The 14,266-nt window shown below is 38.7% G+C and overlaps 1 protein-coding gene across 4 annotated transcripts in view; it reads right to left on the bottom strand.

Moving 5' to 3' along the window:
* The window catches only part of LAMA2 (laminin subunit alpha 2), a 1,405,743-nt gene that overhangs the window by 407,428 nt on the left and 984,049 nt on the right, over positions 1 to 14,266 (bottom strand). For all 4 annotated transcript variants that reach the window (XM_082249565.1, XM_082249566.1, XM_082249567.1 and 1 more), the window contains 3 exons: positions 10,274 to 10,391; positions 2,031 to 2,165; positions 424 to 548 (listed from right to left, as the gene is read on the bottom strand). In XM_082249565.1, the coding sequence (XP_082105691.1) occupies positions 424 to 548; positions 2,031 to 2,165; positions 10,274 to 10,391 (378 nt within the window). The remainder of the gene's footprint in view (positions 1 to 423; positions 549 to 2,030; positions 2,166 to 10,273; positions 10,392 to 14,266) is intronic.

Raw genomic sequence — 14,266 nt, 5'->3', positions numbered from 1 at the left:
AGATCATACAGTAATGTCCAGTACACTATTCATGGAAGGTATTATTTTCTGATGAAAAATAATTGCTACCTTACAGATAGTTCTGATTCTACTGCATATTACGTAGGAAGAAATCCCAGTCTGTTTAGTTCCTTGGTTTCTCTTATAACAGAAGCCATGCTTGTAGATTTCACCAACTCCTCCTGGTAAACTCTAATTTGTATTACACAAACATATTGGTGCTCTATGGACACAATTATATCTTTATGTTTAAATTCCCATTTACCAAACAATGCAATCAGAGGGGTATTTTCTTTTTCTACTCTGAGTGTCCAGAATTAGATGTTATTTATAATATTAAACACATTTTTCCAAACCTTTTTGTAATATACTTTGTATATTTGATGAGAAAGGCACTGCTTACTCTTATACAATTTTACTTACTTGTTGCTTGCAATACGTAGGGGACAAGCACATGGTTTGCAGTCATCAGGGAATCCTTTTACAGTGCCATAGAAACCCAGAGCACACCTCTCACAGTGATCACCTGTAGTGTTGTGTTTACAGCCCTGGAAATAAAAAAAGCTACATCTAAATACATGCACAGATCTTATTGTTATTGTTGGTAGATCAACATTTTAAGGTTAACCTTTATTAAGAATAACAAAGGCTGAAGTTGCACACAAAACTGTCAAAATTCTTAGACTCTTCTATACCTACATCATAGGATTAATAGGTTATGCTCCTATATTATATTTTGTCATCTTTCCATAAGGAACTCGGAGTCGTAACCCTCTGCCATCTAGTCCTCCCCCTTCCTTCCCCTTCCTTCCCCTTCTTACTCACTCTGTTCCTTTTCTCCATTTTTTTTCTTCTTTCCACCCCTTTTTTCTTTTAGCTGGTAAAATTGAACACTAATCATTCACTCAGGTTTACATTGCAGTTGGTTGGTCCATATGGATGCCTGTGTACTGCTTGGTCCTATGGATATTTTTCAGAAGAAAGTCTAGGTAGCCTCTGTATTTCTGTTTGTACTTTATTCCTTTTATATGTCTATATGTACACTCAGAAAATCAGACTAATCCTATGCTATGTGTCGGTATCTGTGTTTGCATTTGCAGATTCAGCTTTAACCACTTTCCGCCTAGCGATGTACCAGATTAGAAGGGTGATGTCTAGATCATCCCTGTGGCTGTAGCAATGATCAACAACTAATTTTTATTAGTGCTAGGGATTCCCTTTAATGTAAAAGTAAACCTAGCAACTAAGAAGCCACTGAATTACTTTTACAGGTGGAAGGAGGGGATTTTTAGGTACTGTAGTTTGGTGCCGTTCCACAGGCAGATGTAATTTTAAAGTGTGACTTTAGCGTAACATCATATTTTATTAATAATCGGTCATCTTGGTGTATATATATATATACACTGTTTGGTGGTTCTAGGTAGTTTTCTATGTGGATGGGGAATGTCAGAACTGGCCTGGAAGTGGTTAAATAAGATGGAGAAACAGAGCCATGTCCCAGTCTTGCAAATGTAAAACTTTATTGCACTTAAGTCAAGATTAGGGTGATGTCCCAACTGTGTAGCTTACTGTTTGCTTGCTAAAAGCTCTGACTCCAAAAATATAACTACTGTACTAGTTCTTTCTTAGCCTGTTCTGATGCAACTTAATTCTGTAACTAGCCAGAATGATTGTTCTTGGTCATGGCAATGGGTCTATAAGAATATATATATTACAATATGTATTTATTTTGTTTCTTATACTCCAAAGTCTTTATCTTCCCTGTCACCTAAGCCATGGAGAGATCTGTAGTTTTATGTTGACTATGATCAAGAAGGGTATTTACTAGTTTACTATAGGTATAATAAAGTAAAGTAATGCATGCTAATTAACAACTGTGCTGGCTACACTATAACAACTTACTAACACAAAGTGTACATTTTGTGCTTTTTAAGAATTTTAATTTGATTTTTCTACTCTTAGCAGAAAGTGGAGAACCCTAAAATGTGGATTATTCAGAGGCAGGGGTTGTGACTGAGAATAAATCATACCTGACAAACAGAAGTGTTTGAGTCACACATGTTACTGTGCCCATTGCATTGGCAAGGTACACATGTCCCAAGGGTTGGTCCAGTTCTTTGTCCTGTTAAAACAGGAGCCATTCTGAAGAATCCAGGCAAGCACACCTAAAGAAGATATAGTACAGATTGAGCAATTTGTCCACTATTCTCAGTTACAATGATTGAAAAAAATTGTAGTGCTACAGTGTCATTTTTGCTAAACAAATGGGTCTCTCTCTCTCTCTCTCTCTCTCTCTCTCTCTCTATATATATATATATATATATATATATATATATATATATATATATATATATATATATATATATATATATATACACAGTGGGTACGGAAAGTATTAAGACCCCCTTAAATTTTTCACTCTTTGTTATATTGCAGCCATTTGCTAAAATCAAATAAGTTCATTCTTCTTCCTCATGAATGTACACACAGCTCCCCATATTGACGGAAAAACACAGAATTGTTGACATTGTTGCAGATTTATTAAAAAAGAAAAACTGAAATATCACATGGTCCTAAGTATTCAGACCCTTTGCTGTGACACTCATATATTTAACTCAGGTGTTTTCAATTTTTTCTGATCATCCTTGAGATGGTTCTATACCTTCATTTGAGTCCAGCTGTGTTTGATTATACTGATTGGACTTGATTAGGAAAGCCACACACCTGTCTATATAAGACCTTCCAGATCACAATGCATGTCAGAGCAAATGAGAATTATGAGGTCAAAGGAACTGCCTGAAGAGCTCAGAGACAGAATTGTGGCAAGGCACAGATCTGGCCAAGGTTACAAAAAGATTTCTGCTGCACTTAAGGTTCCTAAGAGCACAGTGGCCTCCATAATCCTCAAATGGAAGACGTTTGGGACGACCAGAACCCTTCCTAGAGCTGGCCGTCCGGCCAAACTGAGCTATCGGGGGAGAAGAGCCTTGGTGAAAGAGGTAAAGAAGAACCCAAAGATCACTGTGGCTGAGCTCCAGAGATGAAGTCAGGAGATGGGAGAAAGTTGTAGAAAGTCAACCATCACTGCAGCCCTCCACCATTTGGGGCTTTATGGCAGAGTGGCCCGACGGAAGCCTCTCCTCAGTGTAAGACACATGAAAGCCCGCATGGAGTTTGCTAAAAAACACCTGAAGGACTCCAAGATGGTGATAAATAAGATTCTCTGGTCTGATGAGACCAAAATAGAACTTTTTGGCCTTAATTCTAAGCGGTATGTGTGGAGAAAACCAGGCACTGCTCATCACCTGTCCAATACAGTCCCAACAGTGAAGCATGGTGGTGGCAGCATCATGCTGTGGGGGTGTTTTTCAGCTGCAGGGACAGGACGACTGGTTGCAATCGAGGGAAAGATGAATGCGGCCAAGTACAGGGATATCCGGGACAAAAACCTTCTCCAGAGTGCTCTGGACCTCAGACTGGGCCGAAGGTTTACCTTCCAACAAGACAATGACCCTAAGCACACAGCTAAAATAACGAAGGAGTGGCTTCACAACAACTCCGTGACTGTTCTTGAATGGCCCAGCCAGAGCCCTGACTTAAACCCAATTGAACATCTCTGGAGAGACCTAAAAATGGCTGTCCACCAACGTTTACCATCCAACCTGACAGAATTGGAGAGGATCTGCAAGGAGGAATGGCAGAGGATCCCCAAATCCAGGTGTGAAAGACTTGTTGCATCTTTCCCAAAAAGACTCCTGGCTGTATTAGATCAAAAGGGGGCTTCTACTAAATACTGAGCAAAGGGTCTGAATACTTAGGACCATGTGATATTTCAGTTTTTCTTTTTTAATAAATCTGCAACAATGTCAACAATTCTGTGTTTTTCTGTCAGTATGGGGTGCTATGTGTACATTCATGAGGAAGAAGAATGAACCTAAATGATTTTAGCAAATGGCTGCAATATAACAAAGAGTGAAAAATTTAAGGGGGTCTGAATACTTTCCGTACCCACTGTGTATATATATATATATATATATATATATATATATATAAAGAGAGAGAGAGAGAGAGAGAGATACATATATATTTTATATACAGTATATATATATATATATATATATATATATATATATAGTATCTCACAAAAGTGAGTACACCCCTAACATTTTTGTAAATATTTTATTATACCTTTTCATGTGACAACACTAAAGAAATTATACTTTGCTACAATGTAAAGTAGTGAGTGTACAGCTTGTATAACGGTGTCAATTTGCTGTCCCCTCAAAATAACTCAACACACAGCCATTAATGTCTAAACCACTGGCAACAAAAGTGAGTATACCCCCTAAGTAAAAATGTCCAAATTGGGCCCAATTAGTCATTCTCCCTTCCCAGTGTCATGTGACACATTAGTACTACAAGGTCTCAGGTGTGAATGGGGAGCAGGTGTGTTACATTTGGTGTCATCACTCTCACTCTCTCATACTGGTCACTGGAAGTTCAACAGGGCACCTCATGGCAAAGAACTCTCTGAGGATCTGAAAAAAATGATGACTTAGGTTATAAGAAGATTGTCAAGACCCTGAAACTGAGCTGCAGCATGGTGGCCAAGAACATACAGTGGTTTACCAGGACAGGTTGCACTTAGAACAGGTCTCGCTATGGTGGAACAAAGAAGTTGAGTGCACATGCTCAGCATCATATCCAGAGGTTGTCTTTGGGAAATAGACGTATAAGTGCTGCCAGCATTGCTGCAGAGGTTGAAGGGGTGGAGGGTCAGCCTGTCAGTGCTCAGACCATATGCTGCACACTGCATCAAATTGGTCTGCATGGCTGTCATCCCAGAAGGAAGCCTCTTCTAAAGATGATGCACGAAGAAGCCCACAAACAGTTTGCTGAAGACAAACAGACTAAGGACATGGATTACTGGAGCCATGTCTTGAGGTCTGATGAGACCAAGATATACGTATTTGGTTCAGATGGTATTAAGCGTGTGTGGCGGCAACCAGGTGAGGAGTACAAAGAGAAGTGTGTCTTCCCTACAGTCAAGCATGGGGATGGGACCCCAAGCACACCTTCAAGATGACCACTGCCTTGCTAAAGAAACAGAGGGTAAAAGTGATGCATTGGCCAAGCATGTCTCCAGACCTATCTCTATTGAACATCTGTTGGGCACCCTCAAATGGAGGGTGGAGGAGTGCAAGGTCTCTAACATCCACCATCAAAGTGATGTTGTCATGAAGGAGTGGAAGAGGACTCCAGTGGCAACCTGTGAAGCTCTAGTGAACTCCATGCCCAAGAGGGTTAAAGCAGTGCTGGAAAATAATGATGGCCACTCAAAATACTGACACCTTGGGCCAAATTTGGACATTATCACTTGGGGTGTACTCACTTTTGTTGCCAGCAGTTTAGACATTAATGGGTTGGGTTATTTTGAGGGGACAGCAAATTTACACTGTTATACAAGCTGTACACCCACAACTTTACATTGTAGCAAAGTGCAATTTCTTCAGTGTTGTCACATTAAAAGATATAATAAAATATTTACAAAAATGTAAGGGTTGTACTCACTTTTGTGAGATACTGTATATTCATTCATGGGTCGAGTTACACTTGTTAGCAAGCTTCAATAAACAGACATCCACATCAAGCAGGCTTTCAAATTCATTGCTCACATATAGAAAAATTAGAGGATGTGTAGTCCAAAATTGGTCCAAAATGCTCTTTACTTGTGTCAATGGTACAAATCACATTTTAGCAGTAAAGAAACATTTGGAATGACTACATTCTTTGTAATGCTGATTGCGACGGGTCCTCTCCTTTAACCACTTACCGACCGCCAGCAGTACATATACTGCGGCAGGTCGGTTCTGTCCCGCGAAACAACGTAACTGTACGTCACTTCGCAGGACCGCTAGGGAGCCATTCAGTGGGACCGGTGGCCGTGATTTCTGACAGGCACCTGTGATCGCTCCCTGTGGAGAAAGAATGCTGGTCTGCCGTTGTAAACATGGCAGACCGCTGCTCTGTCTGTAATGAACACAGGGATCCTGTGTTCCTCTTATTTAGGAACACAGGTCTCTGTTCATTGAGTAAATGCAACCCCCACACAGTTAGAAAGCACCCGCTAGGGACACATTTAACCCTTTGATCGCCCCTGGTGTTAACCCCTTTCCTGCCAGTGTCATTAGAACAGTAACAGTGCATATTTTTAGCAATGATTACTGTAATAATGTCACTGGTCCCCCCGAAAGTGTCAAAAATGTCAGTTAGGTGTCCGATCTGTCCACTGCAATGTTGCAGTCCAGCTAAAAATCGCTAATCGCTGCCATTACTATTAAAAAAATTAATAAATAAATAAAAATTACATAAATCTTTCCCATAGTTTGTAGATTTGATAACTTTTGTGCAAACCAATCAATATACACGTATTAGGATTTTTTTTCACCAAAAATATGTAACAGAATACAAATTGGCCTAAAATGATGAAAAAATTTGATTTTTAAATTTTTTTTATTGGGAATGTTATATAGCAGAAAGTAAAAAAATACAGTTTTTTTTCTTGTTTTTTATTTTCAGAATTGTCGCTCTCTTTTGTTTATAGCTTAAAAAATAAAAACTGCAGGGATGATCAAAAACCATCAAAAGAAAGCTCTATTTGTGGGAAAAAAGGACTTCAATCTTTCTTGGGTATAGCTTTGCATGATCACGCAAATTTTAGTTAAAGTAACATAGTGCCGTATCGTAAAAAATGGCCTGGTCATTAAGGGGGAAAAGTTTCCAGTCCAGAAGTGGTTGAAGCAAATAACTCTTTTTACACATGATTCAGCTCATTAATCTTCCAACTCAGACTTGACAGAATCACAAGACTAAACCCATCCAGGGCAGTGGAATAGATGACAGCTTCAACAATTATCTTAGAATAAAGAATAAAGTAGAAATGCAATTTTTACAATAATTAGATATAAAAAATATACACTGTAGCAAAACTTATTGAAACAAATACAGAAAATGAAGGACCAATTAGCCCAACACAGGTGTTCTATTAGGAACAAAGCAGCCAGGCCTTCCAGTAACAAGACACTTCAATGAGTTTGATGATAAAGAAACTGATCTGCTGTTTATATGATATTGAAAGGGGTTCTGACAATATTATGACACTCAAGAATTGGGAAGTTTAGTGGATCAGCAGGTTAGGCACATTCCAACCTAGTGGTTTAAATAAGCACTATGATCTGTATTTGTTTTTATAAGCCTTGTTACATTGTATATTTTTTAGCTAGTTATCATAACATTTTTTATTTCTACTTTTAGGTAATCACAGGAGCTGTCGTCTATTCCTCTGTGGGCAGATTTAGTGTTATGATTCTATCTGAGTTTTAAAAACAATGTTTGGAATAAGGTGTTTAATGAGAGGAGAGGATCTACTTTGTATACACTGGTTGCTGGGATACATTTGTAGTTGTCTGTAGAGGGGAAGGGGGGGGGGGTGTTGGGGACTGGGATGAGTTAGATTGCATTTGTTTCTTTTACATTCAGCTTGACAAAGTACATAGTTGTGAATGTACCTTTACTGATAAAATGTGAATTATACTATTGCCACTTGTGGTTACAAGTAAAGAGCATTTTTGACCAATTTTGGACCACAAATCCTTATATATATATATATATATATATATATATATATATGTATATATATATATTTATGTATCTATCAATTTATCTATCTATCTATCTATCTATCTATCTATCTATCTATCTATCTATCTATCTATCTATCTATCTATCTATCTATCTATCTATCTATCTATCTATCTATCTATCTATCTATCTATCTATCTATCTATCTTTCTATCTATCTATCTATCTATCTATCTATCTATCTATCTATCTATCTATCTATCTATCTATCTATCTATCTATCTATCTATCTATCTATCTATTATCCAATAGCTGCCACCGTGCACACAACACGGATCAAAAATGGGCCCGGGTGCACAGCAAAGACTGTAGTGCACATAAACCAAAAAAGAAGGCAGCACCCATGGGTCTTGGAAGGTGAACACACAATAGAAATTTTATTCAACATTTTGATGAGGCACAAGCCTGTCTTCCTCAGGATAACAAACAAGTGATGCAAGTGATATGTTGTCATATATACCCTAAAACCCCTCACATCAGTATCACCCACATGCGATGACATCGACAATTGCAAATGTCAAAGTTCCAGCTAAATACAATCATGAGAAAATGTCCAAATTCAGCCAGGGAACAGAGAAACAACAACAAATGCACCTGCAAAATAGACATACAAAAAGGGAACAAAATCCAGGCAGTAAAGACAAAAATAAAACCGAATGACAGAATATCATGCTACCTATGGCTGCCCATGCTAAGGCAGAGCTAGAATGGGGGGAGCATGGTTAACATGTAATGTGTAAAGGAAAAAGTAAAAGGGGGTGCTACAGAGCAGCCTGCAGCATCAGGAATGTAGATTAGGAGACAGGTACAAAAACAGACATGAACCCAGTGTAAAGTCACCAAATAAATGTTCTGAAGGTGGAAATAAACAGATAAGTGATAAACAAATTAATTAATAATTTGAACTCAGAACAGGGAGAGCACCGAAGGTGCCAACCCATTTCAGAGTAGTCCCACTGGTCGCAAAGAAAATAAATAAGGAAGCGACTCCACAGACCTGTAGCAGGTGCCATCAGAAAGGAGATCACAGGAGATCAACACCCATAGCAAATAAGTCCCATTGGTCGCAAAGAAAATAAACAAGGAAGCAACTCCACAGACCTGTAGCAGGTGCCATCAGAAAGGAGATCACAGGAGATCAACACCCATAGCAAAGAAGTCCCACTGGTTGCAAAGAAAATAAATAAGAAAGAGACTCCACAGACCTGTAATGGGTGCCATCAAAAAAGGAGATCACAGGAGATCAACACCCATAGCAAAGAAGTCCCACTGGTTGCAAAGAAAATAAATAAGAAGAGACTCCACAGACCTGTAGCCATTGGAAAGGAGATCACAGGAGAAAGAGGAGGTTGTATCCAGAGCTGGGGGGAGGGGGATCTCCAGATTAGACAGCTTCCTGCTTGAGGGTAGGGACTGATGTGAATGAAAAATGCATATGTAAAGAGCTGCGTAAATTGACAGCGCTATATAAGTACCTGAAATAATAATAATAATAATAACTTAGAACAGGGAGAGCACCGAAGGTGCCAACACCCATTGCAGAGTAGTCCCACTGGTCGCAAAAAAAAAAAAATAAGGAAGAGACTCCACAGACCTGTAGCAGGTGCCATCAGAAAGGAGATCACAGGAGAAAGAGGAGGCTGAAACCAAGGCTAGGGGCGAGGCTCCAGAATGGACCGCAAAGGAAGCTGTCTATTCTGGAGCCTCCCCCAGCCCTGGGTTCAGCCCCTCTTTCCCCTGTGATCTCTTTTCTAAAGGCACCTGCTACAGGTCTGTGGAGTCTCTTCCCTATTTATTTTCTTTGCAACCAGTGGGACTTCTCTGCTATGGGTGTTGGCATCTTCAGTGCTCTCCCTGTTCAAATTGTTTTTAATTTATTACTTATCTGTTTATTTCCACCTTTAGAACATTGATTTGGTGACTTTACACTGGGTTCATGTCTGTTTCTGTACCTGTCTCCTAATCTACATTCCTAGTGCTGCAGGCAGGTAGCATGATATTATGTCATGCAGTTTTATTTTTGTCTTTACTGCCTGGATTTTGTTCCCTTTTTTTATGTCTATTTTGCAGGTGCATTTGTTGTTGTTTCTTTGCTCCCCGAATTTGGAGAGCTGTTAGAGTGCCACTCCCTTTTTTGGTTCATATATATATATATATATATATTTATTTATTTTATTTTATGAACCTGGTGCATGTCTCATAATTTTACAAAGGTACCTCTGGTTATATATTAATTATATATCAACTGCACATGGTTACTCAATATAAATATATATATATAGATGTATTTCTGTTTGAGGAAGGGAGTCATCTCACTAGCCCGAAACTGTTACTTGATGAAATACTCTGCAATTGTACTGGTATGTACTTCTTGGATGTTTTTCCAATAAAAGAAAATTATTTGTGCAGCAATCCCTGTGGACTTTTCTCTCTATATATGTAGCCTGTGGGATGGCTTGATTGCTTTGCACATGAATTAATGCTGTAGTGCTGCTCACCGCATCTGTGAGATATATATATATCTATCAGTGTGTATATATTGAAATGTGCTTCTTTATTGTTGTAAGAATACCTCACATGAAAGTCCAGAGTACCCCACTGGACATTCACATTTCTCTATCAAATTAGCCTTCGGGCTCATGGTAAAAGAAGTTCCCTCTTCTGCCACTTCCAAAAATACCTCAGAAATCCTGTCAATATAAAATACATTCGTTACAAAGTGTTATAGTTATGTTTTTGCATGAAAACAAAACCTAGCACATGACAACAATTAGCCTGTTATAGCACAGTAATTATCTTTATTCATTAGAAGAAAATTGTGGAAAATCTTCAAATGGAAGCAAGTTAGGAGACTTGAAATGTATCTAAAGCCCACATTTTTATTTGGGTAGAGTGGGGAAGCCTATTATATCATTGAGTTTGGAGGCTACATTCTAGGGACAACCTTTTTACTAGAAAGAAAATGAGGGGAAGCTGTCTAACAGCAACACGGAAGTACAAATGTTTGTTTTTGGGACATGCAATAACATCTGTCAGCTTTTTATTTATGCATGTTTCCTTTCTGATTTTCCTTTATTTTCTGTCTGGTAAACCTTTTACCCATTACATCCAAACCTAAAAAAGTTTGGTGCATTGATAAACTTTAAGGCTTGGGAAAACATGGTTAGCGCAAATGAAAGACATGTTATAGTGAGTCTAAGAGGGCAAAACTGGTCGCACAAATGACTGCTTACCATTTGCCTTTTACAAGGTTTTCCTTTTTATTTAGGAGACCACATCATGTTTTTGTCCTAACTCTAGTCAAAATTGTTTATTTGCAGGTTTTTGATTGAGTGGGTCTATGGTCCAGTTGGAGAGGTTTCCCCTAATTTCCTGTCTGTGACACTTTGTCATATCTTGACACCCAGGGAGACAGAGTCAAGAAAAACTTCCATAACGGTAAAAATCAAAACCTTACAAAAGTTGAAAACTTCCCATTTTACTATTTATATGTTTTTATTGCTGTTTCTTTTTAGTGTATAGAAATTTTCCCTCATGTTCTGTCCCCGTGACACCCTGTCATAAACTGACATTCGGCATAAAGTTCTCCAATTGGTATACCATCTGTAATAAAAACCTAACAAAAGATTTTGATCCGTCTTTACTCTACTCTAAAACAATGAAAAAAATCTCTAGCAGGACTTGGGTTTTTTAAAATGTAGAGAAAGAAAATGGTTTTATTTTTAAGTGCATCTAAACCCAAAACATACATATTTATTTGGGAAGGAAAACAGAAATGTCAAAACTTCTTTTTGGCTTTATTTAATGACTGTGTTCCCTTTGATCACAAATGCCTAGAAATCCACAGCAAGGCTGTGTGTTGCTTAGAGTGGCTGCACAGCAAAGACCGCTGAATCGAAGAGGAAGAGGGTATAGGACCAAGTGGGCAGCACTCAGTGGGGGTTACATTCCTTATAGGACAACTTGTACCAAAGGTAGAGTTGTCATTTAACTAAATCAGTCTTTAAAGAACAATGTTAATTTGAGGGATGCCAATGCTAGTTGTCTGTCTCTGAATTTAATACATTCTGGTTCCCTGATTTAAGGAAAGGATGACTTATCCATTATGGGAGAGTATTCTTGATAGCAGCAATCTCTAAACATACCTTAATTGATGATGGCTAACAGAATCTTTCTAATATACGAGAGCATGAAGAAGATTAGTGAGGGGGCTATCTTCTGACCTTTTCTGTCATATTGGGTGTGTATATACACCAACGCATGGGTTGACTCACTAGGCGTGTGCCAAATTGAGTCTACTCACTCCAGTAAGCCTCCTTATATATAAACTGGTGGTGGATTGTGTCATATTAACCACTTTAGCTTCGCCCGCCGCAGTTTTACTGCAGCAGGCAGCCGCTCCTGGGCAAAGCGACGTTATACTATGTCGCTTGCTCAGGAGACTCTAGGGGGCAAGCGCGCCGGCGGCTCATTAGCTGGGGAGCCAGTGCGTGTGACTGGTGGCTCCGATGGCCACCGGCCACTCGTGATCTCCCGCAGCTGAGAGAGAAGGACAGACGGCTGATGTAAACACAGCCGTCTGTCATTCTCCCTGAAGTGATCACAGAGGCTATGTGATCCTGCTATATAGGATCGCATGTCTCTGTGATTACTTCACAAGCCACGCCCCCTGACAGTTAGAATCACACCTCTAGGGACACATTTAACCCCTTGATCACACATATTGTTAATCCCCTCCCTGCCAGTGTCATGTTTACAGTAACAGTGCATATTTTTAGCACTGATTACTGTAGTAATGTCACTGGTACCCCCAAAAGTGTCAAAAAATGGCAGTTAGGGGTCCAATTTGTCGCAGTCCCGCAAAAAAAAATCGCAAATCGCCGCCTTTACTAGTAAAAAAAAAAAAAATAAATAAAAATGACATAAAGCTTTCCCGTAGTTAGTAAACACAATATTTTTTGCGCAAACCAATCAAAATACGCTTATTGTGATTTTTTTACCAAAAATATGTAGCAGAAAACAAATTGGCCTAATATTGGCCTAAAATGTTAAACATTTTGATTTTTACTTTTTTTTTTGAGAATTTCATATAAAAGAATGTGAAAAATATTGTAATTTTTTCAAAATTTTTTGTTTATAGCCCAAAAAATAAAAATCGCACAGGTGATCAAATACCACCAAAAGAAAGCTCTATTTGTGGGAAAAAAAGGACGTCAATTTTGTTTTGGTACAGCATCACACGACTGCGCAATTGTCCGTTAAAATAACGCAGTGCCGAATCACAAAATAGGGCCTGGTCATTGAGCAGCCAAATCCTCCGGGGCTAAAGTGGTTAAATTTCCATTTATTGAATTTTGGAGCACATATTTGAAGAACATTGGTTTTATTCTTATTTCAATCTAAAAGGACTTTTTGCCTATATTCATGTTTGGTATTTCACGTTAAGATGATGTATTTGTATATACAGTATGTGCATTTTCTACATTTTTATGATATATTTTTTATTTGATTTTCCACTGACTATCATATGTTAGTTATGTACTAGTGCTGCACATTTTGTCTATAGCCATACTGAAGAAGTTAAGTTAGTATTGAAACCTGGCAAATAGGATTTTCTGGATAAGAGGTCAACAATAGCATTAACTTTATTCATGTCAGGTTTCTTTCAACAGAACTGGTATTGTATGGTGACACACAAGCTTAGTACTAAAAAGGATCCCTAATGCTCATTTTTAATTTTTACTTTCATAATGCCTCATTTAACCTCAGTGAAGATCCAAAATTAGTGCATTGAAAAAAAAATAAGACAATACTGTAACCCATGTTTTTATTAGTAGGTAAACTTAGCCTTCATATCACATGCTGCTTTTTGAAGAAGTTAGGGTTACATGTGTGCGCACCATAGTCAATAAGGTCCCCAAATACTACTCTTTACACAACAATGATCTTAAAGTGGTTCTAAAGCTTTATAGATTTTTTCCCTAATGCATTCTCTACAATATTCTACTCTCTACAAAGGTAAAAAACCTTTTGTGCTGCAGGTTCCCCCTCCCACAGGCCCCTTATATTTACCTTAGCTCAATTTCGATCCAGCACTTTGCACAAGAGCAGCGGCTCTCTCTGCTCTCTCCCCCCTCACAAGGATAGCAGTGAGAGACATTGGCTTCTGCTGCTGTCAATCAAAACTGTCTGTGTCAATGTTTGCAGGCAGCAGGGCATGGGAGCAAGTGCACATAAGTACCCACTTAGCAAGCGGCTTGCTAGTGGGGTACTCAGAAGAAGGAGAGGAGACAGAAGGCAAAGAAGCAGGGCTGCTCTGTGCAAAATCAAAGCACAGAGCAGATAATTATAACATGTTTGCCAATATATACTTTTGTAAACATTAGCTTAACTCAGTGTTTCTCAACTCCAGTCCTCAGGGCACACTAACAGGCCAGGTTTGCAAGAAAACTGAAATGCATTACAGGTGATATCATTTGCTGCTCAGTGATTACAGTATTCTAGTCTGCATCTCCCCAAGGTAATACTTAAAATTTGGCCTGTTAATGTGCCCTGAGGACCGGAG

Source organism: Pelophylax lessonae, assembly GCF_965119305.1.
Source record: "Pelophylax lessonae genome assembly, chromosome: 3".
NCBI classification, from domain to species: domain Eukaryota; kingdom Metazoa; phylum Chordata; class Amphibia; order Anura; family Ranidae; genus Pelophylax; species Pelophylax lessonae.
The sequence above is the reverse complement of the archived record's forward strand: the minus strand, read 5'-3'. Positions and strand labels throughout refer to the sequence as shown.